The sequence below is a fragment of the Blastocystis hominis genome, assembly GCF_000151665.1.
Source record: "Blastocystis hominis, Singapore isolate B (sub-type 7) whole genome shotgun sequence assembly, scaffold_1".
In the NCBI taxonomy this organism is placed as follows: Eukaryota; class Bigyra; order Opalinata; family Blastocystidae; genus Blastocystis; species Blastocystis hominis.
In genome coordinates, this window is record NW_013171816.1 from 1,297,055 (window position 1) to 1,325,032 (window position 27,978).

At 46.1% G+C, this 27,978-nt stretch overlaps 14 protein-coding genes; 5 read left to right on the top strand and 9 right to left on the bottom strand.

The window, feature by feature from the left end:
* Positions 1 to 22: 22 nt before the first annotated feature.
* GSBLH_T00006190001 (uncharacterized protein) lies at positions 23 to 1,455 on the bottom strand (the record flags this gene model as incomplete). Its single annotated transcript, XM_013039381.1, has 3 exons — positions 23 to 811; positions 841 to 996; positions 1,030 to 1,455. 3 exons carry the CDS (start codon positions 1,453 to 1,455, stop codon positions 23 to 25), a joined length of 1,371 nt encoding a protein of 456 aa, XP_012894835.1.
* Positions 1,456 to 1,531: 76 nt separating this feature from the next.
* GSBLH_T00001053001 (Histone H4) lies at positions 1,532 to 1,877 on the bottom strand (the record flags this gene model as incomplete). XM_013039382.1 has 1 exon in its annotated part: positions 1,532 to 1,877. The coding sequence occupies one exon, from the start codon at positions 1,875 to 1,877 to the stop codon at positions 1,566 to 1,568; it is 312 nt and encodes a 103-aa protein (XP_012894836.1). The 3' UTR covers positions 1,532 to 1,565.
* Positions 1,878 to 2,078: 201 nt separating this feature from the next.
* On the top strand, positions 2,079 to 2,531 carry GSBLH_T00001054001 (Histone H3; the record flags this gene model as incomplete). XM_013039383.1 has 1 exon in its annotated part: positions 2,079 to 2,531. The coding sequence occupies one exon, from the start codon at positions 2,079 to 2,081 to the stop codon at positions 2,484 to 2,486; it is 408 nt and encodes a 135-aa protein (XP_012894837.1). The 3' UTR covers positions 2,487 to 2,531.
* Positions 2,532 to 2,546: 15 nt separating this feature from the next.
* On the bottom strand, positions 2,547 to 3,657 carry GSBLH_T00001055001 (uncharacterized protein; the record flags this gene model as incomplete). XM_013039384.1 has 6 exons in its annotated part: positions 3,580 to 3,657; positions 3,416 to 3,548; positions 3,277 to 3,383; positions 2,980 to 3,247; positions 2,877 to 2,948; positions 2,547 to 2,845 (listed from the first exon to the last, which is right to left on the bottom strand). Exons 1-6 carry the CDS (start codon positions 3,613 to 3,615, stop codon positions 2,547 to 2,549), a joined length of 915 nt encoding a protein of 304 aa, XP_012894838.1. The 5' UTR covers positions 3,616 to 3,657.
* Positions 3,658 to 4,167: 510 nt separating this feature from the next.
* GSBLH_T00001056001 (uncharacterized protein) lies at positions 4,168 to 6,067 on the bottom strand (the record flags this gene model as incomplete). The annotated part of the gene is made up of 6 exons (XM_013039385.1): positions 4,168 to 5,025; positions 5,056 to 5,332; positions 5,363 to 5,695; positions 5,726 to 5,832; positions 5,869 to 6,026; positions 6,061 to 6,067. The coding sequence occupies 6 exons, from the start codon at positions 6,065 to 6,067 to the stop codon at positions 4,168 to 4,170; spliced, it is 1,740 nt and encodes a 579-aa protein (XP_012894839.1).
* Positions 6,068 to 6,215: 148 nt separating this feature from the next.
* GSBLH_T00006191001 (uncharacterized protein) lies at positions 6,216 to 8,018 on the top strand (the record flags this gene model as incomplete). The annotated part of the gene is made up of 6 exons (XM_013039386.1): positions 6,216 to 6,361; positions 6,392 to 6,449; positions 6,484 to 6,756; positions 6,788 to 7,467; positions 7,502 to 7,662; positions 7,696 to 8,018. 6 exons carry the CDS (start codon positions 6,216 to 6,218, stop codon positions 8,016 to 8,018), a joined length of 1,641 nt encoding a protein of 546 aa, XP_012894840.1.
* A 497-nt stretch (positions 8,019 to 8,515) lies between these two features.
* On the bottom strand, positions 8,516 to 10,883 carry GSBLH_T00001057001 (uncharacterized protein; the record flags this gene model as incomplete). The annotated part of the gene is made up of 7 exons (XM_013039387.1): positions 8,516 to 8,672; positions 8,702 to 8,782; positions 8,817 to 9,146; positions 9,178 to 9,512; positions 9,543 to 9,800; positions 9,831 to 10,062; positions 10,093 to 10,883. The coding sequence occupies 7 exons, from the start codon at positions 10,881 to 10,883 to the stop codon at positions 8,516 to 8,518; spliced, it is 2,184 nt and encodes a 727-aa protein (XP_012894841.1).
* A 770-nt stretch (positions 10,884 to 11,653) lies between these two features.
* GSBLH_T00001058001 (uncharacterized protein) lies at positions 11,654 to 12,112 on the top strand (the record flags this gene model as incomplete). XM_013039388.1 has 1 exon in its annotated part: positions 11,654 to 12,112. One exon carries the CDS (start codon positions 11,654 to 11,656, stop codon positions 12,080 to 12,082), a length of 429 nt encoding a protein of 142 aa, XP_012894842.1. The 3' UTR covers positions 12,083 to 12,112.
* A 2,937-nt stretch (positions 12,113 to 15,049) lies between these two features.
* Positions 15,050 to 15,754, top strand: GSBLH_T00006192001 (uncharacterized protein; the record flags this gene model as incomplete). Its single annotated transcript, XM_013039389.1, has 3 exons — positions 15,050 to 15,499; positions 15,532 to 15,640; positions 15,702 to 15,754. 3 exons carry the CDS (start codon positions 15,050 to 15,052, stop codon positions 15,752 to 15,754), a joined length of 612 nt encoding a protein of 203 aa, XP_012894843.1.
* Positions 15,755 to 16,378: 624 nt separating this feature from the next.
* Positions 16,379 to 18,134, bottom strand: GSBLH_T00001059001 (uncharacterized protein). XM_013039390.1 has 5 exons: positions 18,085 to 18,134; positions 18,029 to 18,053; positions 17,917 to 17,995; positions 17,838 to 17,885; positions 16,379 to 17,808 (listed from the first exon to the last, which is right to left on the bottom strand). Exons 1-5 carry the CDS (start codon positions 18,118 to 18,120, stop codon positions 17,142 to 17,144), a joined length of 855 nt encoding a protein of 284 aa, XP_012894844.1. The 5' UTR covers positions 18,121 to 18,134; the 3' UTR covers positions 16,379 to 17,141.
* Positions 18,135 to 18,973: 839 nt separating this feature from the next.
* On the top strand, positions 18,974 to 19,530 carry GSBLH_T00006193001 (uncharacterized protein; the record flags this gene model as incomplete). Its single annotated transcript, XM_013039391.1, has 3 exons — positions 18,974 to 18,989; positions 19,034 to 19,071; positions 19,120 to 19,530. The coding sequence occupies 3 exons, from the start codon at positions 18,974 to 18,976 to the stop codon at positions 19,528 to 19,530; spliced, it is 465 nt and encodes a 154-aa protein (XP_012894845.1).
* Positions 19,531 to 19,534: 4 nt separating this feature from the next.
* Positions 19,535 to 19,886, bottom strand: GSBLH_T00001060001 (uncharacterized protein). XM_013039392.1 has 3 exons: positions 19,819 to 19,886; positions 19,655 to 19,784; positions 19,535 to 19,624 (listed from the first exon to the last, which is right to left on the bottom strand). Exons 1-3 carry the CDS (start codon positions 19,837 to 19,839, stop codon positions 19,545 to 19,547), a joined length of 231 nt encoding a protein of 76 aa, XP_012894846.1. The 5' UTR covers positions 19,840 to 19,886; the 3' UTR covers positions 19,535 to 19,544.
* A 2,159-nt stretch (positions 19,887 to 22,045) lies between these two features.
* Positions 22,046 to 23,883, bottom strand: GSBLH_T00001061001 (uncharacterized protein; the record flags this gene model as incomplete). XM_013039393.1 has 5 exons in its annotated part: positions 22,046 to 22,418; positions 22,448 to 22,547; positions 22,578 to 22,662; positions 22,691 to 23,742; positions 23,776 to 23,883. 5 exons carry the CDS (start codon positions 23,881 to 23,883, stop codon positions 22,075 to 22,077), a joined length of 1,689 nt encoding a protein of 562 aa, XP_012894847.1. The 3' UTR covers positions 22,046 to 22,074.
* Positions 23,884 to 24,190: 307 nt separating this feature from the next.
* GSBLH_T00001062001 (uncharacterized protein) lies at positions 24,191 to 24,939 on the bottom strand (the record flags this gene model as incomplete). The annotated part of the gene is made up of 3 exons (XM_013039394.1): positions 24,191 to 24,716; positions 24,748 to 24,873; positions 24,911 to 24,939. The coding sequence occupies 3 exons, from the start codon at positions 24,937 to 24,939 to the stop codon at positions 24,191 to 24,193; spliced, it is 681 nt and encodes a 226-aa protein (XP_012894848.1).
* Positions 24,940 to 27,978: the final 3,039 nt, after the last annotated feature.

Genomic DNA, 27,978 nt, shown 5'->3' on the forward strand with positions numbered 1-27,978 from the left:
TATTTGGTTTCGATAGAGCAAACTAGACTGATTGTTTAGTAACTCTTGCGCGTACAGTAGTTATTGGTAAAGGTGGAAGGCGTTTCAAACAAAAAAAGCAACTCTCTAAAAGAAGTAATATTCGAGAAACAGTGGAGACAATCCCCAGAAGAATTGAAAAACCGATAAGGATGTATGCTCCCGGAACGAGCCAGCCTGGACCGACAAAAGCAAGGGATTTCGCATCGTTCCTTTTTCGAAGTCTCTTCACCACAGCGAGATAGTAGAGCGAGGGAAGAACGTAAATGAGAAGAATTCCTCCCGTGGAGCCGGTAAAACTGAAGACAACATCGAGCTGAGGTACCATGATCGCTAAGAACCAAACGACTGTACACCAGACTAAGCTTTCTGCAAGTCTTCGCAGATAGGTCCTTTCGCTTGTGAAAAGGTACCGATCTATTGTGACGACAGACAGATAGGCAACCACCGGGTTGGAGAAGAGAATAACGAGTGCGTATGCAAACTTGACAATGCTTAGATACCAGACTTGTTTCTGCTGGAAATTGGTGAGTAGATTGCCAGCGATATCTTTCCCAAAAGCGATGTACGAGAAAACACCCACAATGTAGTACAGCAAGGTACAGGCAATCGCGGCTCGAGTTCCAATCTTAAACATTTTGGATATTTTGGATGTGTATTTGGATTTCTTGGGGAGTCGGAGCTCGTAAACCAACTTCGGGACATTGGAGTGAAAACAGAGCGCAGATGAGAGCACTGCTATGGAAGCAGCGACGTTCTTCAAGTCGATCGGCCAGTAGTTGTACTCCAGTGGCTACTGTCAAGAAACCAGAGAAGCCTTACCTGGTCGACCAGCTGAGCAATCCCCAAGTAGATCGAAATGAACACAAACAGAGCTATACAAATGACCGCTCCGAAAGAGGTGTATTTCAGGTTGTCTAGGGATCGGATCGATAGGAGGGGAACCGACAGGAATAAAGTTACAAGGTACATGATCCACTAGAAGTGAAAACAAACTCACGTTTCGCTCACCCATTTGTTTTCATAAACGAAGGTGGCGTCTGCTATGTTCCAGGCTTGCAGCAAATCCCCCACCTGGTCAAACAGAATAACGAAATAGGCAGTGGAAACTCCCATCTCATAAATGATAACAGTTAGATTGGCCAGCAGCTTCACAGTGGGTCCGTAGAGGGCATAAGCGATCTCTCCAAAGGAATCTCGCTTTGTGTAGGCTGCAGCCACAATAAGATAGAATCCGCCCAAGAGAGAAATAAGAAGGGAGCCAAAAAGAAAAAGGAAAGACCCGATAATCCCTGTACTATGAATGGTTGAGGGAATAGAAAGGATTCCAGCGCCAATAATCGTGTTGACCACATTGACCATGGTGGATTGATAGGACGCCCCCAACTCTTGTGGAATTCCAAACTCTGTATTTTCAGAAACTTTCACGTTAAACATTATTTGAGGGATTAAGGCAAACACGCTAATCAGTGCAATCTATATCCCAAAATCTGTATTCACAAACAAACAAATAAAGAAGCAATCGGAAGGCATTGAAAAATACCAGATTAATAGCCGAAACCGTACAGGGTTCTTCCCTGTCTCTTCAGCGCGTACACAACGTCCATAGCAGTCACAGTCTTTCTCTTGGCGTGCTCCGTGTACGTCACAGCGTCACGAACCACTCCGTCAAGGAAGGTCTTCAGCACAGAACGGGTTTCATCGTAGATCAGACCCGAGATACGCTTCACCCCTCCTCTGCGAGCCAGACGACGAATGGCGGGCTTCGTAATACCCAGAATGTTATCACGCATCACCTTGCGATGTCTCTTCGCTCCTCCCTTTCCAAGTCCCTTTCCTCCTTTTCCACGTCCAGACATTTCGAATGTAGTGTTTGAAATATATTATGAGTTTTATTCAAAACAAACCTTCGATTCCTACAAAAATCGTTCCTTGAAGGAATGGGAGGTTGATTGGAGGAAATTCGCCACTATAAATTTGCTCCAATCATTTTGAAAATCAGTTTTGGCGCGGATTTTGTCATTCCTCCAGATCTATTTCTCACATTATTGTTAATTTCAATGGCTCGTACTAAGCAGACTGCTCGTAAAAGCACTGGAGGAAAGGTTCCTCGTAAACAACTGGCTACCAAGGCCGCTCGTAAGAGTTCGCCCGCTGCTGGAGCTGTGAAGAAGCCCCATCGTTATCGCCCCGGAACTGTGGCTCTGCGTGAGATCCGCAAGTATCAGAAGAGCACTGAGCTTCTGATCCGCAAGCTGCCTTTCCAGAGACTGGTGCGTGAGGTGGCTCAGGACTTCAAGAACGATCTCCGTTTCCAGGGATCTGCTGTGATGGCTCTTCAGGAGGCTGCTGAGGCTTACCTGGTTTCTCTGTTCGAAGATACCAACCTGTGCGCCATCCACGCCAAGCGTGTGACGATCATGCCGAGAGATATGCAGCTGGCTCGTCGCATCCGCAACGAAAAGTAAAGAAAGAAAGAAAAACAGTTATTCTGGTATTTGTCAATACCATCCTCAGATCATTGTTTGTTAACAAACTCTGCAATATACAAGGAGTTTATCGATGCAGTAGTCAGGATGAATGTCAATCATCCAGTCGCACTTTAAACCGTAGGAATTGACATGTTTATTACAGACATCGCGCCACGCCTCCTTTCCAAAGACAGACTCCACGGTGCCATTGATATAGGAGCGAGGCATCCAGACCATCATCAGCACATATTTGTACGAACTATCGGAATCCATGACCGGAAAGAAGGAGGAGTGTCTTAGAGAAGCCACCTTGATGAGTTCTTGCTGCATTGCCGCAAAGAACGACCGAATAACCTCTACTGCTCAGTCTAGAAAGCGCGGCAAAACCTTCGCTGATCGCGAACAACGAAGAAACGACCACGTTTTTGTGGATGTACTCCAGGTTGGTGCGAAAGCTATCTACAGGTGACAAAAACCGATCGGTCCAAACAGCTAGGAAGTGCGCTTAGAACGGAGGTGCTGGTGTCGGAGGCGTTGGATCTTCGCTCGGAAGGCTGGATGATGTGGCCAGATCGAAAAACGGAGGTGGGAAACGCTTGAGACTCGCTGAAGGAATCCTCAATACGCGAAACATTTTGACGGCTGATGTGGGTGTACGCGTTCATGCTGTAGTTCTTTGGAATGTTCATATCACGGATGGTTCGCAAACGAGTCCCTCCGTCAGCACCATATTCAGACATAGAAGTGTCTTGCAAATTCTACCATGAATAGAAAAGATTGATAGAACCATAGTTTGGGACAAATCCGACTTAGCATACTCTTTGAGATCTCTACTCAAGTCCGCGTATCGTAGCCTTCCATGTGACGCATTCCGATTGAAGATGTATGCCAGATCTGTCATCTTGAAGGAGAACGAGCAGTCGTACCTTTATCATTTAAAACAATATCCATTTTGCTCAAGAGCTGTCGAAATTCGCTCTGAGATAAACACTCATCTCGATCTGTATCAAGTTTCTGAAAATTCTCTTTCATACGAGGTTTATTACTCGTTAACTGCCTCTACACATTAGTTGGTCTCTGGAGAGCACACATAAACATCGATCAGCGTTGAATAGCTGTCACTCATCAAATAATTAAATTAGGGATATATAGTAAGCAGATATTGGCGATAATGAGAAACTCACAGAGAGTTTTTCTGCCAAAAAGTTTGGGTGGGAATACTACTTATTTTTGGATTGTGCACAAGCTCATTGATTCCTATTTCTCATGTTGAAATCAACTTTGAAATGGGGAAAACCGACATATGCTCTTCTTGCTCGATCCTTTTCTAGCAAGCCGCAACTGTTCGATCGGAGTAGAGTTCGGAGAGTTGCTATCAATATCCAGGTACAGTGATTTATCACCGAGATCATGTTGCAAAAAGAGAAGATCGCACGGTTTATTCGTATTTGCGAAATGATTGCATAGAACAGCTATGTGATCGTCTTTTAGTATGTGACAGTGGTTTCTGAGCACATAGGATATAAAACGGCAATTTCCAGTGGCAGTGGATCTCGGTTGTTGGGATGGAGAGCTTGCTTCTGTGATCCGGGATCGTGGAGGAGTGAAGACCCTATACGAATGCGATTCATCATGTATCTTCTTGGAGAGTTTTATCTTTTGAGTCCCCATGCTGCAATTAGCCCGATCTCGATACCAGAATGAAAAGAACAGTTTTCTCCAGACCAACTACATTCAAGTAAACGAGGAGTTCCTTCCCTTTCGAAACAACTCCGTCAACATTGTCTTCTCTCCCTTGTATCTTCACTGGACGAACGACATTCTGCGTTGCTTCCGCGAAGTCTACCGCGTGCTCATTCCTGACGGATACTTCACCGGCGTCATGTTCTCCTCGAAGACGCTTCATGAACTTCGTGATGTGATGGAAACCGCGGAAATGCGAACAGAAAACGTGATGTCTCCCCATGTGTCGCCTCTCCCCACTCCCGGATCGATTGGCGATGCTTTGGTTGTAGAGAACGAGTGCGTGGCGTGAGGGATAGGAGGCGGGCTTCATCATAACGAACGTGAATGCACAACCGGTAACGGTGGAATACCGCGACATGTACCATCTAATGCACCATTTACAGGGAATGGGAGAGAACAACGCGCTGACCGAGCGAAGACGGTTTGTGTCGCGAAGGACCTTCGAGGAGGCCGCTCGGCTGTACAAAGTGGGTTGTGGGGGCGAGAGATGATCGAAGGAGAAATACCCATCGCCGAACGGAGGAGTGAACGCGACGTTTGAGCTTGCGTTCTTCTCCGGATGGACGGTGTGTCCCGAAACGGCGGTGGTGCGGTATCCCAAGAAGCCTGGCGTGTCGCTCCAGGACTTTTTCAATTCCATTCCGGACGATGTGGGGGGGAAGTGCATTGTTTGTAAACAAACACTCGATCGACTATTGTTGATCTTACGAGGAGGAAAAGTCGGCATGAGTCGACAATCTTGAGGAAAAGGAGCTTCGTTGAACCACGGATGATGGATCGCTTGCTGCGCCTACCAGTCAAAAACCATCTCCATCCCGACAGTGATTCGCTTGTCAGGGTTGTACTCTAACAGCTGCTTCATCAGATCGATTCCGTTCCTTGACAGCATTGGGAAGGTTTCCTGCAATCGATCACAAGGGAACTTATCTTCGTATCGCTGCACGACCATGTAATGAGGCAGCTCTTCGAGCTCTGGCCAGTCTCGCACGGAGGGACATCCCAGCAGAGCGAACATCTTCAGGAGCTGGTCGTTCTCATTGTTCCCACAGAGCAGGGGATGTCGAAGCAGAAGCTCGCCGAGGATGCAGCCCACGGACCTACGGTCCTCACTCCACAACAGACGCAACCATATGTCGAGCGCGAAGGAGTAGAGCTGAGAACCCAGCAAGAGCTCGGGAGGACGATACCAAAGCGTCACAACGTTCGTCGTCACTCGTCGCAGTGGAAAGCCCATCGTACGAACAAGACCGAAGTCGGCGACCTTCAGCTGCCCGTGGTTTGTATATAAAAGGTTCGATGTCTTTAGATCGCGGTGGATGATCCATCGCTCATGCAGATAGGACACAGCACAGAGTAATTGCCTAATCAAGCACTTTACTTCGGAGAGAGACCACGGACGACTCTGACTCTTAAGCAGATAGTCGATATCCTGGTCACAAAACTCCATAACCATATACACACTACAGTTGGGAGAAAGAGGAGGTTGTTACCTATCCCGGTCCTTTCCAACCACAATGTCTACTAATTTTACAACGTTCTCATGGTCTATCGAGCTAAGCATTTGAATCTCACGAATGGAGGTGATAGGAAAGCCCGTCTATAACAAAGTGAAGTTCCCAGCACTATCGATTACTTGCCCCTCGTTATAAAGCTTAATCTTCTTCAGGGCAACAATCAACCCGTCCGACCTCCTTCTTCCTCGATAGACATACCCATACGTCCCTTTGCCAATCTCATTTAGAATTTGATAGTCGTTGATGCTATTGCACAAACCATAGACTATTGCATCAGCTTTCTGTCAAAATAAATTCTATACTGCGTTTACTATTCATTGGCAAACTTTGGGTATTTCCATCAACTCGTTAACAAAAGTGTGAATCCTTGCTAGAAGTACTAATTTTTTAAATTCTTGTTCTGTGCCATTCGCACTGGCTAAAGGGCAAACCAGTTTGTGTTGGCAGTATCAGTTAATTGATTACTATGTCTGCCAAGAATACCTATTGCATTGGAATTGATATCGGGACGCGATGTATATATATTTCTGCGGCCGGTGGAGTTGACCGGAACTCTACATTGAAAACCATCACAACTCTGTTTAATATCGAAAAGCGACAGCGATCTATAATGTAGGACGCGAAAGCAGTATAATTCCTTAGTCCCGTCGTATCCTATTTTCGAGGTCAAGTCTTCACCTGTGAGCCGGGATACTACAAAGTAGAATCTTCGAATTATTTATTGACGTTCGTAGCATTTACAAAACCCGCAGAATTCCTTCCTTTTCCCCAAACTGTTTTTAGGCAAGCAAGTTGCGGCCGTGTGCTCAGAATACGATTATGACACGCTTGGAACCGTGTACAATGATGAGTGCAAAATGATCCAATTCGAGTTCTCGAATCTCGATGGGACAAAGAAGACGATATCTGTGACGCAGGCCATTTCCTTCATCATTTTGGACGTGGTGAAGCTCATTGAGAACTCTTACCCCGACCTGGAGAACACACCCAGTACTATCGTTATAGGCGTAACAACATGCCATCTATTTTGATCTCTAGATTCCATCCTATTGGAATACCCAACAAGTTTCCCTGTTCCGTCGTTCCCTCGCCTCGACTCCTATCCACGATGCCGTGTTTCTTTACGACATCGAGGCGCTCTCTCTCGCTTACGGTTTCTATCCCAACCTCTACGGCGGTTTCAGTAAGAGGGAGCGAGTTGTGATGTTCGTCGATGTGGGATACGAGCACACGACAGTGTTTGCCGTCGTTTTCAAAGACAACGACTTTACGATCCAGCACGCGGACACTTCGCTCTCGCTCAGCTCGCGCTGGATCGATCAGCTCCTGATTCAGCTGGTGGAAGAGAAGCTGCAGGCGTACAACATCACGCACGACGTGATCGAGGCGAACAAGCGGCTGAAAGCCGAGATCCGCTCGTGTGTGGACAAGTATAAAGTGATTTTCTCGAACGAGAGCGGAGATCAGATGACGTTTGCGCTGAGCGTGTTTTCCACGGATCAGGTCGATGTAGTGATCACGCAGAAAGAGTTCCAAAAGCGATGCGAGTCGTCCGGATTGCTTTCCGAGCTCGCTCGTCTCTGCACGACCTGCCTGGATTCTGTGAATGGCGTGGACGAAGTGATTTTAGAAGGAAGCGGAACGCGACTGTGCTTTATCGCGGATCAAGTGAGGATTCTGCTTCCCAATCCGAAGTACAAGCGAAAAGGAACGATTCTGTAGAGTGTAAAAGGGAGCGTGGTGAGTGTGTAGAAGCACAAACAATCCTGAAGAAGACCTCAGCCGTGGATGCTGCATTATGGCGATTTGTAAGAGTTTCCCGGACACGACGAGCACGATTCGAATCACGTTGCCGAGCCATTACGGATTGTCAGAGAGAAGGAAGTATATTAGTGCCACAGATTTGCAGAAAGGTGGGATGGAACAAGGGGAGGACTGATGGGTAGAGGAAGCCCCTGACGAGCAGTTTAGAAACGAGCATGAGCAGGAACAATGCGAGGTGCAGAAGATGATGAATATCACGCTGATGCGAGATGAGATCTATAAGACGATTATTGAGTGTCAGAATCTTCTTTCAGACGACAAGCTCCCTATTTGGTACAGAAAAGATATGATCGAGTACTCGAAGCTGCTCGCCTCTCAACTCTCCATGTCTGGAAGCCAGAAATTGGAATTCTATGATTACTCGTATCTCCGCAGCAATGCAGAGAATCTCCTGCTTGACATAAAGTGTAATTATGACAGAAAACCGATCATTCGCATTTCCTAAGGAAATGTCTTACAATTGTGAAATAATGTAGTTTGCCCGAGAAGTCGTCTTCTTTTTGGGATCTGTTTGTTAAACAAACAAGGATACAAGGATACAAGGATACAAGGATACAAGGATACAACAGATATATAGAACAGATAGATAAAACGAAAGAAAAACGCGACGACTCTACAAATGTGTCAGACCAGATCATCTAGCGATCATGAAATATCACGTAGATTAAAGAATGTCCGGGAGTTCTTGCAAGGGTGAAAATTATAACAATCCATGGAAAGGACTGATATAGAGTGTAACTTGCGTCAACCCGTCTCGGTCACATTCACTTACCTATACAACCATCCTGGTCGCCACAAAAATGACAAAACCTAAAATGGAGAAACGGGGAACAAGGGCTTGGCTCCATTTTAAGAGTACACTACAGGCTTTCTCCATAGATCCCCTTGTGAAAACAAACAACTCCAAAATCTCGATAAATAACCACATAAAAGACATATCTACTAATTCCGTTTCACAACTTTCGGCATCTTCTTCTTGCTCTCGTCCTCCAAATCGTTACTATTGTAATAGTGCGGGGCAATCTCCTTGAGCCACTTGATATCGACGATCGACACCACTCGGATATACTCCATCTTCGTAAACACCATTTCCTGGAATCTACATCCCAGCCAACAGGAACCACTTACAGCACAAAATCTGGAGGGTTTTCGAGTTTAAACAACGAAGAGGAAGGATGAATCGACACCACTTTGGGCTTCTTGATCGTGCTACACACCATAAACACCTCGTTGTGCCGCCTACTGGTAGGTCCCTCCGTTCTGCAGCTTGCATATATTATAAAAGAACCCTTCGCACAGCGCCTTTCGGATCGCTTCATTCAGAGTGTCATCATCGGGTCTGTCGCTCTTGTAATCGACCTCGACACGGTCGCAGAGTCCTTCCAGCTGGTCCCGAATATCTCTCGCACGCGTCATGCTTCGATATTGCACGAAGTTGTCATAGCACCAGTTCTCGGCATAATCCGCCTCTTTCCACTGGTTGTAAACATTCAGCAGAGCGATGTGATCTCCGTTCGTGCCGTGCGCGAATCCTTGACGTGCATTATCGGCATGCATCTCTTGTCCTTTCGGTCTGCGCGGAATCCGCCCACCCAAAGCCGTACCTGTAGAAAACGGAGTTGTTCACGTCGAGCATGGCGCAGATCGTCAAGATCGATCCCACACAGTGATACTTCTGGCTGGCGATGATGGACTTGCTCATCGTCGGATCGCAGGGGAACTCGGCGATGCAGCGACCCAGCTTTGTCAGCTCCCCTTCGTCGTTGAGAGCGCCCAGTGCGTACAGGTGCTCCAGAGCGCGCATGAGCGACTCGACGGGAGGCGCGTCGAGCCAGTCGAAGTGGAGGATGTCGGGGATTCCGATGGATTTGAGCATGATGCAGACGGACGTGAGGTTGGTTCGCTGGATTTCGGGGGTCGTAAACTCGGGCAGTTCGTGCTATGCGTGACCCCTTCCGTCGATCCGTACCTCGTACGTGTATTCCGTGTAGAGTCGGAAGCAGTGCCCATCGCGCACACGGCCTGCGCGGCCTTCTCGCTGCATGGAGGCCGCCTTGCTGATCGGCGTGATGACCAAACTCTCCATGCCTGTGCGAGGATTGAAGCTGTTCTGCTTGCAGAAGCCCGCGTCCACCACGTAGCAGATTCCGTCGATGGTCAGCGAGGTTTCGGCCACGTTCGTCGCCAGAACGACTTTGCGGACGTTCGGCGGGGTTTTCTGGAAGCACTACACGTGACAAGGCGCTGCCAACACGACCAGCTGCTGTTCCTTGCGAGGCAGCGCGGAATAGAGCGGCAGCACGAGAAGCTCTTTGATTTTGTTTCCGTACAGACGCACCTGCTTCTGCAGACCCTCCTGGACCGCTTCGATGTCCTCCTGGCCCGTGAGAAACACCAGAATGTCGCCGGGCAGCTCCTGCGTGATGTGGATCTGCATCACCGTCTTCACGCACACGATCTGATAGTCGTTCACCGGGGCTTTCAGATAGCTACACGTCACTCCGCTCGCACGCTCCAACTGCGTCATCACGCTGAACCGACGTCCGGGAATGCTGAGAATCGGCGCGTCGTCGAAGTAGTGGCTGAACTTCGCGCTATCGATCGTAGCCGAGGAGATGATAATCTTCAAATCCTCGCGCGCGCGCGCCACGTCCTTGATCAGTCCGAGCAGCACGTCCGTGTGGAGGCTTCGCTCGTGCGCCTCATCGATCATCATCACGCTGTAGCTCTCCAAATCGGGCTCTGTGAGGAACTCGCGAAGCAGCATTCCGTCGGTGAGGTACTTCAATACCGTGCGCTCGTTCGTTTTGTTCTCAAATCGAACGCTGTACCCGACCTCGTTCCCCAGCTTCACTCCCATTTCCTGCGCCACACGCGAAGACACTTCCATACACGCCACACGACGAGGCTGCGTGCAGCCGATCATTCCCCTTTTGGTATACCCCGCTTCATGAAGAAACTGCGGGATCTGTGTGGTCTTTCCAGAACCAGTCTCGGCTTCGATGATCACAATTTGGTTTTTCTCGACCATGTCCAAAACTTGCTGGCGGTATTTGGTTACGGGAAGAGTGGCTCGCTCGATTTGGATTCGCTCAAACTCGGAGTTTGCTTGGCTAAGCTTTTCTTCCTTCTCTTTTCGCTCCTGGAGCAGGTCTTCGATTCGAATTCCGTTGCTCAGACAACGTTCCACGAACTCGATCGCATCTTCTTGGACAAAGTCATATTCAGAGCCTCGCTGCTTTTTGTCTTGAGCTCCTACCGTTAGCTTCGTACGCTCCATTTGAGTTTCGTCCCATATCGTAGCATCCATGGTTCTGTCACTAGGTTGGTATCTAACAGACACCGAACACTTTCATTCCTACCTCTCCGACTTCTTTCGACTCTCCTGATCTATGTCTCGGTTTTTCGTGGACTAAATATCACGCAAACCATGTAGGCAAACTGTCATCGACGTTGGCATGATATATGCATCGTCAACGGCTTCCTCACTTTCCTTTACCTTGCGTGCCATGTCTAGAATGCTCTAAATGTTAATGTCTCTAAGCAAGGCAAGGCAACCTCATCGATTCTCCTCTGCTGGATCTCTTGCTGCGTCAGGTCCTTTTCATCAAAAATCCTCTTTTCATCCTTAATCACAGCTTCCTCTAGCTGTAGAATTTTATCTCTTCGATTCGCCAAGTACACTTGACGACTAAGCTCTCTCTCTTTCCGCCACATATCTTTGTCCTTTGATCCGATTAACCGTGCCCTCTTGTCATCAATCGCTTCCGGAGTGATCGTATTGGACCGATGATCCCGTTTCATCTCCTTTTCAAGCATTTTCCGATTGAATGCTTCGACTTCCTCTCGGTCCCTGGCAATGCGATCTTCCTGTTCAGAACTCATCACTGGTTAAGAAATTCGAATATCGGCACTAAAAATCCTCAGTAAACAATACCTAGAATTCCAGAAATTCGATATATTTTCTATTTCCAATAATCGGGCAGAATATCCAAGTTTCGTACAGTGATTTACTATCATTATAAGCAAGTGACAACTGTACGGCTCCATTTCACCTTTCTCATCTAATCTTTATATTGTATGATCCGATATTTACTTCTTCAAAATAAGCAGGGAAAGACAAGACTTTCCAAATGGTATATTCCTGTGGAGTTTGAGGAGCAGTCTCGTCTTGAGATGGAAATCCACAAGTTGGTGTCGGCGCGCGATTCTCGTATGACTAACTTCATTGAGTTCAGCACGTACAAGCTGATTACAAGACGTTATGCGGGCCTGTTCTTCACTGTGGCTGTGGATATCAATGACAATGAGCTGCTTACTTTGGAGACTATTCACTTCCTGGTAGAGACTCTGGATATGTACTTCAAGAACGTTCGTGAGGTTGATATCATTAACAACTTCTACAAGGTGTACGAGATCATGGATAACTACATTGTTGCTGGCGAGGTTATGGATGTGAATAAGGCGGAGATCATTACTCGTATTAGAGAGCTTGAGAAGTTGAACTAGGCGATTCCTAGAAAGTGCATTTTGTTGCTTGTCTTGTTTGTTTTTGAAACTATTTTCGGTACGACGAAGATGATTTTAAACTTGTAATCATGTCTGGAGGAGAGGTATATGAAATCGAGTTGGTTCTACTGTCTTAGACTCAGAAATCACTGTCACAGGTCGAAGAGGATATTAAGGAGGACATGGTGTATTATCGACAAACCCATACATCTTTTGTTGATCGAATGAAGGCTAACAAGGAGTTCCAAAACCCCAAAATTCTCGAGCAGACGGTGAGTTATTTCGGAATTGATGGAAACGGAACGCAATTTGAACCAGTTTTCTCATTGGTATACTGTAATTTATAGGAGGTATATGACCCGAAACAGTTTTCTCCAGAAGATTATGCTAGTCAGTTGTGTTGTGTTTGTTTCATGATTCTTGCATTTTCTTATTCAACAAGACACGGAGGTCAAAGAAAACAGACGTTGAATCAGATAATGCAGCGACTCGTCATTTGGTTGTATTTTGTGTATCCTACAAATCTTAGTTGATAATAAAACTGAAATAAGGTATCGAGTTGAATCCCAAATATAATACAGATTTTAGATCATTTTTGGATAATTGAGATAACGTCTGTCTGTTTTAGAGATTAACTTGATGAAATCGATCTTCTCGAAGGTAAATAATGTGATAATCAATGAATAATAAAGAGTGCGAGATTTGACTAGATTGTTTCTCTTTTTTTAGCATAGCATAATTCAGGTTGAAAGCAAGCGAGTGCAAAGAATTAATAATAATAATCATAATAATAATAATAATAATACAGATATTAAAAATAGATAGCAGTCTAAAGTGTTGATAGCTTCGCTATTCGGTGAAGTTCGGAAAGGTATTAATCATCTGTTTTTATAAAATATATTTGTATTTTACCGTGTTATATATACATATAGTAGTAGTAGTAGTAGTATATTCGTTTTATATATAAATATATATTGATACAGTCAATAATCGATATCTTATTTTAGTGAATTACTATCTATATCCAAAATACTAATAATGAATCGTATATCAGATGATATTTCAGAGAATGACGCAAAGGTCGTTCTCTGTTGTAACTTCACTTCGTCTATTGCAGTTTCTTTGAAGACCTTCTTTTCTTCACATGGATATGTGTCTATATTCCGGAACTCACTAAGTGAAGTAATAGCTCTAGGAAGATCAATACCAGCCTCTCTCATTTGCATTTCTGTTTCTGGATATGACACTTCATGGATTCGACTCATGACAATAATGAATGTTGATCCTTTATTCTATGTTTCCCCGCTTCTGCTTATTAGTCAAAATGTGAGATTATTTGTTGATTCTTTTTTTAAGAGCTACTACCAGTTTTTTATTCAACAACAGAAGCAGTTCCATTTTTATTTACTTACAGATCCTATCTCATTTCAAAAACTATCTTATCTCTTACATACACTTGAAACTCCTATTGCGATTCAATCATTGTAAATCATTTTATTCCTATATATGTCTTATATATTGTAGTGTAAACCATCATGCAGGCAAAGTCCTCATTATCGATGATTCCCTTGCAAGTTTATCTTCACTATCGTATCTTCTACAATGATTAGCAAAGTTGTTTTGTAGTAAAACGATGCGGATATACTCCAGTAACATTTTCTAAACCGGAAGACGCTATCAGCCATCTAAGTGAGAATTCGGATGTGAATATCAGATTCTCTTTTTATTTCATAGTATGACATTGCACTGATTGATTTAGTAATGCCTGGAATAAGCGGAATTCAGATGCTTCAAAAAATGAAAAACGACCCTCATCTATTTCTTATTCCCATAATCATATTATCTTCTTCTTCCGATAACGATAGCATGGAACAGTGCTTTATTATGGGCGCATCAGAATACTTGTAAACATCACTTTATTCAATACAATCTCAACATAGGATTAAGCCTGTTTCATTTGAAGTTCTACGATTACGAATGCAACGTGTTATAAGCGAAAACAGGGTTTACAAGGCGGTTTACAAAAACAACCTATCTTTGCTTCCTACCCAGACAATCGATGAAAAGGCCAAAGAGAGCACGCTATTCAATCTAGAACAGCCAGAACAACCAGAACAGCCAGAACAACCAGAACAACCAGAACAACCAGAACAACCAGAACAACCAGAACAACAATCAGACAAGAAATGGAGAAAGAGAGTTCATCGACTGCAGCAGCAGCTTCAACAAATGACTGATCAACTCGATTATTATAAGAAGGAGTATGAATACCTTCAATATGGCACTCGGTCACTGAGAAAGCAGCTTGTTAGTCATTCAGTTATTCCCCAAATTCAATTAAAATATAACTACATGTATGATATGCAACAGAATCAACTCCAAATCATTGATAGCGTGTTTCAAGAGAAGCAGTTACTTCTCTGTGAAACTCCCGATGATCTATTCAGTCAAACACTAATGAGTAAGCTGGAGGTTCCTAGTATTCTGCATCTTTCCATTCTACGAAAGTATTCTAACTTCATCCACTCCTGTCGAGCAGTAAAGTCAAGTGTATATTCGTATACGAATTTAACAGGTGAAAAAGGTAGCCATCATTTTAATAATAATAATAGTAATAATAATAATAATAACAACAACAATAATGAGAATAAGATAAAGAATAATAACAACTACTTTCAAAGATCAAAGCAGATTCCATTATCAAATCAATCTCTCTTTCTGTCTAGTACAGAACTAGAGCTGGGAGCAAGTATTTGGTGTGTAGAACATCAATCATTTGCTGACTGGTGGAAACTCTTTTTTCTTGGCTATGATAATAAGGAACGACTGTTTCAGAGTCTTTCTAACCAGGATACAGTAACATTTGCAGGCATAAAACAATTGATATGCGACTACTTGTTCTGGAACAAGGCTATCCAAATTGTTATTCATGATGCATACCAAACTCTATCAACCAACACATTTGCGATGTGCTACCATCACTACATCTATTTAACAACTGTTGCTGCGGCTATATTGTTCAGTCTGAATGGATTAACATCGACTATGGTTGGTAAACGAGAATTCATGCATTCAGGTTTATTCACAATTCTTCAGTTGCTGGATAAAAAGCCAATTACAGTGATCCTTCCATTCGCTCCTTCTTATTCACAACAAATATTTACCAGATTCCAGTCACTTTGCGATACATTCGACGCGGAAATACTCAACCAGTCATGCTCTACGTGTCTACACCACTCTCCAAACTTTGATACTCAATTCGTGATTTCCGCTTCCAAGTTGATGGATTCGATGAATCCAAAACTATCCCGTTTATGTTTTAACAGAGCGTTTTCAAAAATTCATGCCCTTCTAAATCATCCTGAAGGAATGCAAATACATTATGAAGCATATGCTATGTTCAATATTTTATACAATGTACGTTCACAAAACTAAATGGTTTAGTATAGGACGCAATGGAAGGAAGTTCTCGTCGCTTCTGGTTTGAAATTATGGATGGGGATGGCGATGGAGTGTTGAACAAAGAAGATATTCAGGAACTAGTCAGAGAATGGAACAGTACGGCACAGCAAACAGTAGAAAAGGAAACTATCTGGATCGAGTTGTGTGACTTATGTAGCATTCATTACGAAGATGAGATACACTATAAAGATGTCTGTAAAGAGAACGTGAGTAAATTTTGCTTTCAGCGGTTAATACTCTGTTAACATCTATGTAACAGCCCTGTTCTGTTTTGTTTGTAAAAAGCAGGTTTTTATATTTTTGTAATTTAGAGTATGCCCCAATCAAAACGAGGGTTACATACCAAACGAATATGAAAGAAAATGAACAACTCAAATTAGCAACTAGTGAATCCAGAGAATAAATATCATATGTGTCGTTACTAATATGATTACTGACCTTACAACGCTCACATCGAGAAAAAAAGCGGTTATACGAAAAATGTTAATATTTGTATATGGTTAGGAATGAAGAAACCATAAGGCTATGTATATACAGATGGAACTCTATGCCGGAAAATAATGAATGGAGGGCACGAATTATAAATTTGAGTTACACTCTCATGAAGCATGCAGAAATTGTCCCTATTTTGGTCATATAGATCATCACCTTATTTGAGGAGTATAAACTATTTTGTAGGATATACTTCTATGTTCTTTTCATTGACAAAAAACCCACAAGAAAGATAACACTTATGGACAATTAGCTGGAGAGTGTCTAACACTGTATGGGGTAAATCATATATGTTTATATGTATACAAGCAATATAATAATAGGTAATTACACAAACAACTATCAAATGCAAAATACTATCTTATTAATATACAGATCTTTGATTTTATATACATTTAGGACATAGATATAGCCAAAACCTCACTATACACGACTTCAGCGAAAAAGGGGGGAGAGGTGAAAGAATTAGGAATATCCACTTCTCTTAAACCAGATAATACAGACGCTTGTATGTTATCTCCAATATTCTGAAATACTACAGAATCATAGTCACTGTCGGGTTTGCCATTTCTAATATGTTCCAGATTTGCACTGACTATTCCTTGGGCATGCATTAGTTCCATTTATTAACTCCCCAAAAAATAATATGAAGTCTAGATGACGCACATTTTGTATATAAGTAAAAGTGGAATTTTATTACCAAATAAGGACTATTAAGAAACGTGTTGAAGGAGAGAAAGAGAGTGAAAATAGTATTATTTGCTAAATATTATTAAGAAACTACTTTACATCTCATAATAATTAATAATACCTAAACTATACAATATTAGAAATACATGCTTAAAGTACTTTTTTCCTGATAAAACATAGTATCAATTATCATCTACTATCGAGTGAATGAAGCCATACTGAAGAAACGGCTATTACTTTGAAAATGATCGAGTACACATATAATTGCCTTATATTGTAATTTTGTGCAAGCTCGCTTTGTAAAATCGTTTACCCATCACAGGAATAGCGTTGAGCACACTGCCACCCCCCCAGGAATTCCACAAGTTCCACAAGTTCCACGAGTCTGCAACAAACAACAAACTCAAACAACATTTTAAGCAAGTTCATCAGCAGCGGCAAAGTTGGCATAGGCAGACGGATCCAATCGCAATCTCTTGACCTTATCCCACATCATGATCACGCCAAGCTCCACACCTATCAGAAGCACCAATACAATAACCAGCAGAAGCGTGGTGTTGGTGAATCCCTCCGCAGAGTTCTCTCCTCGCTCATTGCAGGCATAGCCAGTCCATCCCTGCTGGCAATAGCAGTGCGGCTCGCGCGTCTCCGTGTCGAACTTGCACTTGCCTCGCTTGGCGCACAGTCCGCGGTACACTCCGCACTCCGTGGGGCAGCCATAGATCGAGTTGAACGCCAGGTGGTACACGCAGCCGTTCTGCGCAACAGTCTCTTCATCGGGAACGTTGTACTCCTCTTCCCAGCAGTCCAGCTCGATCTCGAAGGACATGGCTCCGCATTCCTGCTCCTCGCCGTTGATGTAACTGTACACAACACCGACAGTTGGGTCCTGCGCGTCCACCAAGCTCCAGCGCACGTTCTCTTCCGAAAGATCCTTTCCCAAACGGACGCAGTTTTCTCCCTCGTTCAAAAACTGGTATGCAGGGTAATGGACAGGATCTTCACTTCCATTACCATAGCAGGGAACACCGGTATTTTGCTTGGGAACTTCGTTCACAAGGCCGCAAATCTGGAAATAGTAACTAGTCTCAAATAGGGTATAAATGCCTACGAAAGATTACGAGACTCCTGGTAGGCAAACTGATCCTTCAGCCGGTAGCTTTGCGTCATCTCATTCAACAAACACTTACTCCTCTCCGCGAAGCGGAGAAATATCGAATGTAGCTGAGAAAGGGTAGCTGGGGTCGGTACTTTTAGCATACCAACGGCCTATTCAAATGAGATAATGAAAATGTTATATACAGGACTGGGCAGCCAGTGGGACAATCTACTCATTATAAAAGGTATGAACCTAGTACAAGAATCGTCGCGAGAGTAAGTACTAAATATTTCATGATATCAATTAATGGCTAGTGCTATTGATAGAATTGTATAAATTCAGGATAGCATATCATTGCATGTACAGTGATAGAGATGCCTCTTGATAGTCAACACTTTCTATGATATTACACTACAACGAACTATCCCTTGTTTGTGGTTCGAGTGGAAGTGGATCCAGACTGGTGCCATATGACACTTGGAAGTTCGAACTCTCTTTTCGAAGCTGAAAGTATTGGCAGTATGTGCTCACTCTGCCTGAATTCGAAAGGGCTTTTCTCATTCTACACTGCAAAATGCATAGAATACGATGGGATAGAGTAACACAACTACTAGCTCCTGACACGACTTCGCCACTCCAAGCACTCAATCGTTTTCACCGGGATGAAATCATTGTTAGAAAGTGAAAACCTGCCTCTTTTTTCTGGGAGTCATGAGATCTCTTGTCATGTTTGTAAGGGAAAGGGAGTTCTTATTTGCTGTGATTTTTGCCCATATGCATATCATCCATCGTGCCTGCAGCCTCCTATGACACAGCGACCTTTAGGTTACTGGGTCTGTCCTGTATGTCAGGAAGATATTAAAAGGCAACACAAATCAGATATCAAGTTGCGGTGTGAAAAACATAAAGATACCATCCCTTCTGTCAACGCATTCCTCCAGAGTTCCTCACCTACTCCTGTTTCGATTCAATCCTTTATGCCCACTCGTATTTCTTCGGCTCGATTTCCAGTATCAACGTTCACTTCAACTCCATCTTTGTCCAAGTCCAAGTCTCAGTCTCAGTCTCAGTTTCAGTCTCAGTCTCAGTCTCAGTCTCACTCCCACTCCCATTCCCACTCCCAGTCCGTTTTTTGTCACTCACACTATATGATAGAATTCGCAAGTACCACACGGAACGAACGACATTTTCGAGCCATTTCCGTGGAGTGTACAACCGCGGCACAAAGTGGAACGCCCAGATCCAGGTTCGAGGGAAGAAAATCGTGAGGATGATCTCATAGAATAATGTCTAGTATTTGGGCACTTTTGATTCAGAGTGGGAAGCAGCCAAGTGCTATGATCGGGCTGCTGAGAAGTATCATGGAGAACGAGCCATGCTCAATTTCCCTCGGAGAAATGCCCTCGCATCATTACTTCCTGAAAAACCGCCTCGCATTTTTATAAATCAAGTGACCAAGACAGTTCCCGAGATCGCTCTCCCTGGATCAATTTACCTCTTGTATGCAGACGAACTAAACGCTCAGAATAATAATTACCCTTCAAGCCCCTTGTCGGAACACTCTCTTCCGTTCATCACTGACTTCAACTCACAACGTACTTCACCGTCCGTGGTTCTTCCCAGGGATGAAGCGATCGTTCAGCTAAAGCAAAACCGGAAGTTCATTAAGGGTGGTTTGTTTTGGGCATGTTTGTTTAACAAATAGCGAATAAATAACAATTATACAGCAGCTTCTTTTGTTAAATCAGAGTTTGTTGTTGAGATCGCGTACCCCTCGACATTCATACCCCAATTCTTTTCTACATCTCAAAAACACCCTTAATAATTACTCAGATATAAAGCTAAGTCGCTAACTTCAACAGTTTGATCACTTCCTTCTTCGGTATTGCGCAAAGAAGCCACTTTACACGAACCCTCTGTAACATCCTTAATAAATTCATTAGCGAGCAGTACCATCAACTAGAAGCAATAACGATCAATTTGGAAAGCGTACATTTTCGGCCTCGGGCGTCATGGCGATTTTCGAATCGATTGCCTTCAACAGCTGCGAAATGCTATGACTTTCTCCCTATTCATAAGGCAGAGAGAAAGATATCCATACCATCGAACTTTTTTTTTAAGTCAAACTGTAGCTTATTTGTGTATCGTTTTTTCAAATCAATATTCTTATAAAGTATGGAACAAAAAGAGACTGGAAGGGAACAAGCTCGCATAGCCTGGGGAGGAGATAATTACATTATCAGTGATGGCCTCTCGACAGAATACTACATCAATCTGCAGAAAGAAAAGGTGACGCAGGAAAAGAAAGGTGCTGGATTTGTGCTGTTTGGCTAATTGCTAGAACCGCAGGAAATTGTAAACCCTTCCGACCTCTACAGATCACTCGATGATATTATTCGTGAAAAAAAGAAAGCCCAATACGTTGCATTGTACATTTGTATATCAGTCATAGAAGTCGCAACAAAAAGTATTGTATCAACCCAAAAACAGCAAGTATCCTATTTCAGAGTTCGTATTCCAGTAGAAAGCCGAAGATTAAGCAGCCTAGTCAGCTCAAGCAACCTCCAAAGCAACCTAAAAGGCAGCGCAAAACTCCTAAACAAAAGAATGACAAACAAACCGTTATCATGCCTGGCAGTCAAATGGCCTTCTCACGAAGACGTTCTTTTGTTTGTTTTCAACTAACTGGCATATTTCTTTGATCTAGTTTTTGAAATGTTACACTGAGTTTAGTTCACAGGTTATTCTTTCATTGGAGTAACTTGGATTCTTGGCAAATAATGACAGAGAAAGAAAGATACTGTAGTGACTACTCCCTAAAGGTATTTGAAGGAGAATTGTCCCTCTCTTGTAGACGATGGACGTCTTTAAGGTATTTTTTCAGAACAAGAATATAGATTATCTTTTTCGGTATTTTGGGATCAACGTCCGCATCGTTTTGTTCGTTGATGTTATAGCAGAATTCTACGCAAGCCTTGAATATTCTCTATGAGATGAAGTCTCAAAATTTGCTATTTGACCCAAATTATGTACTCTTTTGTTTTGGTGTCGAGTGTAGAAAAGCTTAGAAATCAGAAAACCTAAGAATATAGAAACAGCGTGCACAATTTGTAATACCAAAAACTATTCTCCTTGGAGATGTATTGGCCAGCCGAATGATATCGATTCTCGTATTATGAAGATTGTGTTCCCCTGTTTATTCTGCGAAAAGTGCTATAGGAAAAGGTTTTGTCTGCAATTAGATGAACAACACATGTGTGGATTGGCCGTGTTTGTGTCTAGGGATGCCATTTTGTATTGCACAAATGCTTTGATGAATTTTCAGAAATCGCCATAGTCCATCGGGATCTTCTCCAAAGAAGCGCACATCCCAGTACCAACTTCAGCCCATCAAGGACTCCTCTGTCCTCCACTCCATTCACAATCAAAACCGGCCATCCCTCTACTCCAATCCCTCGCTGGACCGAACTTCCGTGAATTCTTCCCGCAGTCCCTCCGTCTTTTCTTCCATCAATTCAACGTCCTCCGCTCCGTTCTCGAACCCTTCCGGAGAATCGAGAGTGAAAAACCTCGCGCCTGGGAGCAGCGCGGTGAGCAGCGGCGATCACTTCAATTTTGGGGTCATCGACGATCTGCGGAGTCTGGAGGGTTCTCCGCACGCTCGACTGCGTCAAAGAGAGGAAGGGGAGCAGCGAGGTTCCCAACACTATCAAGACCAAAATCATCACAACCCAATTGCGAATGCAAATGCGAATCCAATCCCAATGCACGTCCAATCCGTGGATCCGAGCCTGGATGTCGACGCAAGTGAAGAGACGTACAAGCTGCAGTACCGCAAGCACGGTCTGTTCCAGCAGTGGGTGAACGTGTTCGTCGTGATCGACGGGTACAGCATTCGGAAATATCCCGACGAAAAGCGGTCGGAGAAGCGCTGCAAGGAGATTCTGCTGTACGACGCGGCGTTCAGCGTAGGGATCATCCACGCCAGGCGTCACGCGTAGCATTCGACGGTGTGGAGCAATTCGAAGCGTCCCTACTGCGTGTTCGTTCGGTCTGGGCCGAGCATGAGCGAGTCGGTCGAGTTCATCTTCTCGCTTGAGTCGCGCATGGAGGAGAACCGCTTTCTCTCCTCACTCCAGAAATACTTCAAGATCGCGTTGAGACACCCGCCCCCAGAGACTCCCGACGACTCTTCCCTTGTTTTTTTCGAACAAACACTCGCCGAATCACCCACGACCCACTACTACTACTACTCCACATACGCGTTCGACTTGTGTTTGGGAATAAACGTAAATCCCTCCGCCACCGGACCCAAAAACATCTCCGAGATCTTGATCCAGTCCTTCGCGTTGTGGCTCCCCAGCAGCGTCTCCAGCTCCGATCGTCCCACGTACACGAATGGCCGCTGATTGATCCGCTGCGGCCGCTCCAGAATCCCCACCGGCACATACCTGCACAGAAACGACAACCACTCCAGCAGGAAGCGGCGCGTGCGGTCCACGCCCTGCTCGTCGCTGCCCCAATGCTCCAACCCGTAATCGCAGAACCGCTTCACGATCTCCAGACGCTCCCCCGCGGAAATATCCCAATGCCCTACAATGAAACGCTCCGGAAAAACCGACTTCGCTCCTTGATTTCGGTGCAGATCCACGGTTTGATCAGCGCGCCGCGCCCGATCATAACGCCGCTCAGCACTCCGGATTGGAGATGCTCGTAGTACATCTACGGTTTCCCCGTTTCCCCGTTCCCCACTTCGTGGTCAAAGACGTCGCCATTGCCGATGACCTGGACATCGCTCGCGCTCTGCTTGGCCAGCGCCGCGCACTTCTCGACGTACCTACCTCGCACGCCGCCCTCATCGCTACTCCCAGTCCGCCAGCTTCGTGTACCGGCCCACCTTCGTGCGTCCGTGGATCGTCAGCGCGCTCACGCGGTTCCCTCGCCGTCCCTGCAGCGCCGCCAGGCTCCCCACGAACTTCTCCAGGCTGTTCTCGCGGTCTCCGGTGCGCAGCTTGCACACCACGGGCAGCGTCTCCGCGCCGTCCAGCACGCCGGTCAGGATGCGCCGCAGCTTGCTCGGATGGCCCATCAGCGCCGCGCCCGCGCCCATTTTGTCCAGCACGTCGATCGGACACCCGCAGTTCAGGTCCAGGAAGTCGCAGCGAAACTCGCGGCGAAGCAGCTCGGCGGTCTTGCGCGCCTCGTCGGGGCGGCCGGTGGCGATCTGCACGCCGAAGACGCGCTCGCAGGGGTGTCTGCGGAGCAGCGCCCACTCGGAGACCTGGCCTTTGAGGAGGTTCGTGGTGATGGCCATCTCCGAGCACGTGATGTCCGCGCCGAATTCCACGCACAGCCGGCGGAACGGAAGGTTCCCCACGGTTGTCAGCGGAGCGATGTAGATCTTCCCGCGGAAATCCACGGGACGGACCTCGGCCTCGCCCAGAGCGCCGACGGGCTTCGGAGATTCCGCGGGGTCCATAGGTTCAGTAGGTTCCGCGGGTTCAGTAGACGGCGGATTGGTCGATGAAACGGGGGAATCGGAGGTGGTGAAGAGGTAGGTTTTCTTTCGGAGGGTTTGGAGCAGATTGCCGATCTCGTTGTATTCGATGATCGGGGTTTGCTCCTCCGTGGGCTTCGCCACCGGCTTCAGATCGCTGGACGTGTGGCTGCCCGCCCAGCGGCAATTCAGACCCATCGGGCAGTAACCGTGCCTTTCCCATACGGGACACATCGGACTGATGTCAGGCTGGCGGTTGGCGAAGAAGGCTTGCACGTCGTGGTCAAACTTGCAGGAATCTTTGTAGGGACATTCTCGGCCCTGAGCGACTTCACGGCACTGCACATAATCCTCCAGACACTTTAATGTACCAAGATCTTGTACTCCGCTCGTTTCTTCACTCCAACATCCGCTCGATTTCTCTTTGTCTTATAGGTTACGCCTTGTTTCGGCTCGCTTTGTTCTATTCAAATCGAACGAGATTCCAAACGCGCTACCTGATTCATTACGCTTATTTCTATCAATGGGAAGTACAAACCTATTCCTCAGACTATCCAGCATTGATCGCACTCCGGTTTGATTCCAACAACGTAGGGCTTCTGCAACTCTTCAACCAGATTGAAGGGCTTCTTTTCCTTCGGCTCTTCCGTATTCAAACTATACGCTCGCTCGATTCATCGACATGTTTACCTAGGATTCGTCTCTGGAGCTGCATTGGCGTCTGCCTGCGTTCTAGAGTCATTTACTCTCCCCAGTCGTCCTACTGAGCAGGATCCTGCTGCTGTTCCACGTTTGGGTCCATGGTAGAAAATAATGTTTAGAACAATCACCAAAAAACTGCATAAGGAAGGCAACAGAAACAACCGTATTAGTACATTTGGTAAGTAGGCGTTATATTTCCCAAATCGCTGGCATAACTAGCCATACTAGCATAGTTCATCGACGCCAACATTCCTTGGTTGCTTCCAAACGAATATCCGCTGTAGCAGCCTCCGTTCGACGGATACCCGTACCCACTGAACGTTCCCATGTTGCTGGAGAACATTCCGTTGAAAGAAAAGTTGGTATTGGCAGGAGTTTCTCTGTATCGCAAAATCGGAGCCTCTCCTTTCGGACCGCAATTAATGAGCTCAGGGAGTCGAATCGAGTCTATTCGGGTTAGAATAATAATAATAACGCAATCCCTACAGCACGTGAAGCAATTCGAGCAATGATCCGCAATGTCCTTGTAGTATTGCCGGAATTCCTCGGTAGACACAAAGAGATTAAAACCGATTCGGCAGAGGAAATCAACTTCGAGATTGTTGATCTCGTTCACACTAATGCCTCCCACTTCAGCATAAAAAGTGTTTGTGTAGTACACGTCATCGAAATACTTGGCCGCGACCATCATGCTAGGCGTAAGAGAGGACGAGAACGAGCAACGAGGTGAGAATCAAACGATGGACGCTGTATGTGTTGATAATGAAGCGGTTGATGCGAATGACACGATTGATATAAATAAGAGACAGCAAATAACACTCAGCACTGCAATTGAAATATCTGTAGATACTATCATCAAACAGGATATCCAACCGTACCGTTCAACAAAATCCTTAATCGAAAGGGGAGATGCATACTTTGAGTGAAACGGAGTATTCCTTATTTGAGACGAAAACTACATGTCCCAGAGTGTTAACAGCACATACCTCATCGACATTTGATACATATGAAGTCAGAATACAGCTATACACAGAGATAGTATCATGTATGTGACTGAAATCCATAGTAGCAAAAACAGAGATGTGCGGATATTGAATTAGAAAATTATCAGATTCTTAAAAACGACTAGGCAAATAGTAGATTTGCGAATAATATAATGCAATTATTATCCCAGCAAAAGAGTCCCAGAGATTTCAAATACAATAAAAATACAAGAGTAGGTCAAGATCGCTAATAATTACGCAATTAATGGAAATAACCGAACCGCGGGAAATTGGATTACCGATTGTAATACTCAAATGCTTACTATGTTTAACCAAATTCTTATCGGTTTGAATGAGTATTGTATTTTAAACATGTTTCATCCGTTTAAATAATACAAAACCAGAGCACACTGTGTATAACACTCTTTGAGGCTGAAATTCTTTCTTCTATTTCCGTAATCGCTCTGCAATCACATTCCACCCGCACTTTGCCAACTATCCCAATTGAGGGAGTTTCTCACATAATTTAAAAACTTGATTTTCTCCATTGTTGGTGGACGAAATGCCGATTCCTCAAGAGTTAAGTCTTGACCAAGAGTCCTACACCAAAACAATACAAACAGTGAAGGAAGTATGCTTCATTTCTGTGTTTTAAGGTACAGTCGAATGAACAAGATATCTCTGGACCTGGATTTGAAGAGAGTCTCCTGTCTTCGGAGGGAGACGATTTTTATTACTCAGATCCCTACAGCAACAAGTATTCGCCCTGGTTGCCAACTGTACGCTTTTCTTCAATCGATTTACGTTGTACAGATTTCACTAAAACATACGATTGCATTACCGAACACATTGGTTTACCAGAAGTCGGATGTTACTTGCAGTTCGGGTTTGTTTCCGGAGGTGGATACCGTTTGGTATGTGAAGGGAAATACGATCCATTTATGGAACTACAAGTTGAAGGGCAGTCTTTCCTTCCCCAATGAGATAACCCAGCAAATAACGCACGTTTTGTTGGCAAAAGCGATGCAGAATGTGTTTGAAAACTCGGTGACTGTATTTTTTTGGTGGTGGAGAGCTAATGATCGGTAGCATGTGTTGGTAGTCTCCACGGCGTACGAGATCATTTGCTATCCATTGTCCTACACCCCCGCCCACGGCGTTCCTCTCTCCTCTCCCCCTCACGCCTAGCTGGAGCTGCGCGGGAGCAGTCTTCGCCAACCCACGGGGAACATCAACGTTCTGTGCATGGCCAGCACGGCCAGCGGGCGCATCTTCATCGGCTGCGAAGACAACGACATCTACGAGTTCGACTACGCCTACAACTCCGTTCGCTTCCTCTCCTCATCTCACTCCAGAGCTTCCTTCTGCAGCTCATGGGCTACAGCAGCCGCGGCCAGATGACCAATCGCACCGGCTATCTGCTGCAGCTGGTGCTCCCCTCCTTCCTGCGCGAGCTTCGCTACGGCGAGAACATCAACGCGCTCGTGGTCGACGACGAGCGCCAGCTGCTCTACTGCGTGTATCGGCACAACGCCATCTACGCGTACTACCTCGGGCCGAAGGGTGAGTCCCGCGGGGAGGGCTGAGCTGCAGGCACGGAGTTCCACTACGCGTTCGAAGTGGCCGACATCGCTTCCGAGCTGCGTGCGTTTCAGGCGCGCGCCAAGCTGAAGGACACGGTGCGTCTGCAGAACGTGCTGCAGCACGCCAGCGAGGTGGGCGCTCCCTTTCTCTCCCCCTAAAGGATAGATCCGGCTCGTGCAGCTGTCGGTTCTCCCGCCCTCCCTCGCCGATCACGTGGCGCTGCTCGCGGTCACCAGCGGAAATCTCCGCATCTACCTGGCGCTGCCGCACTCCGCGTCTCTGGGCGCCTCGCCGGGCCCGCTGCGCATCGTGGCGGTGCGTCTGCCCCCCGCGGGAGCGGCGTCGATCCGCGCGGGGACGCAGCTGCACGGGACGTTCTTCACGCTGAACGAGGACACGTCGGTGACGGCGTACACGCGGGACTTCCTGCAGCACAACCAGCCCGACTGCGAGCTCTTCCTGCAGCCCGACGAGCGCCCCATGCTGGTCGGACAGGTCAGCCGCGTGGTCGCGCGGCCCTACCAGGAGCAGGCCGTCGTCGTCAAGGACGCGGGCGGCTTCCCCGTGGGGGTCTATCCCGCGGGGAGAGAGCGTAGGGGGTGAGGAGGAAGAAGGTGAGGCGTAGAGCCGAAAATCGCGGGGCAGATTCGCGCGCGGCTCGAAAAGTAGAAACGGGGAAACGGGTGAAGGGTAGCGGGCTGGTGCTGCCGACGTTCGCGGAGGGCCGGAAGTACTTGCTGCTGACGACGTCGGCGGTGCTGGTGCTGAAGGAGTCCACGGTTTTCGACCAGATTGCGACGGTACCGCGGTTATTTGGGGGGGAATTGACGCGAAGATGATGGCGGGGGACAACTACATGAAGGACGCCGAGGAGCTGTACAAGTATCTCGGGAGCGTGGAGGCCTCCTTCGCGCTGCTCTCGGCGCTGTGTCTACCGCGGTTTTCGGCGGTGTCTTCGCGGATTGCCGCGGTTCTGGCGGAGAAAGCGGGGATCCCGAACTTCGTGGCGAGCGGGGCGTGGTCGTCGCCGACGCACGTGATGGCGCAGCCGAGCTACAGCAATCTGTACGAGGGCGTGGTGAAGTGGGGAAACGGGGAAGGCTTGACGCAGAGTGGTGAGTCGCGGACTGCTCGCCATGTGGAACTGCTGCGTCGTCGATGCCGTTGTAGGTCGAATCGTGGAAACGTGGAAACTGACGGGTAGTGCAGCGCGCTGAGCTTCCCTGCGCGGTACTGGCAGGACGTGATCGCGCTGTATTCGCAGCTGGCGGGGTTTTTGGTGCACGCGTACCCGGAGGCACTCACGTCGAATCGTGGAACCGCAACGTAGAAACCGTGGAAACGGGGAACTGAGGGCTAGGGAAGGAGCGACGAAGCAGGAATACGC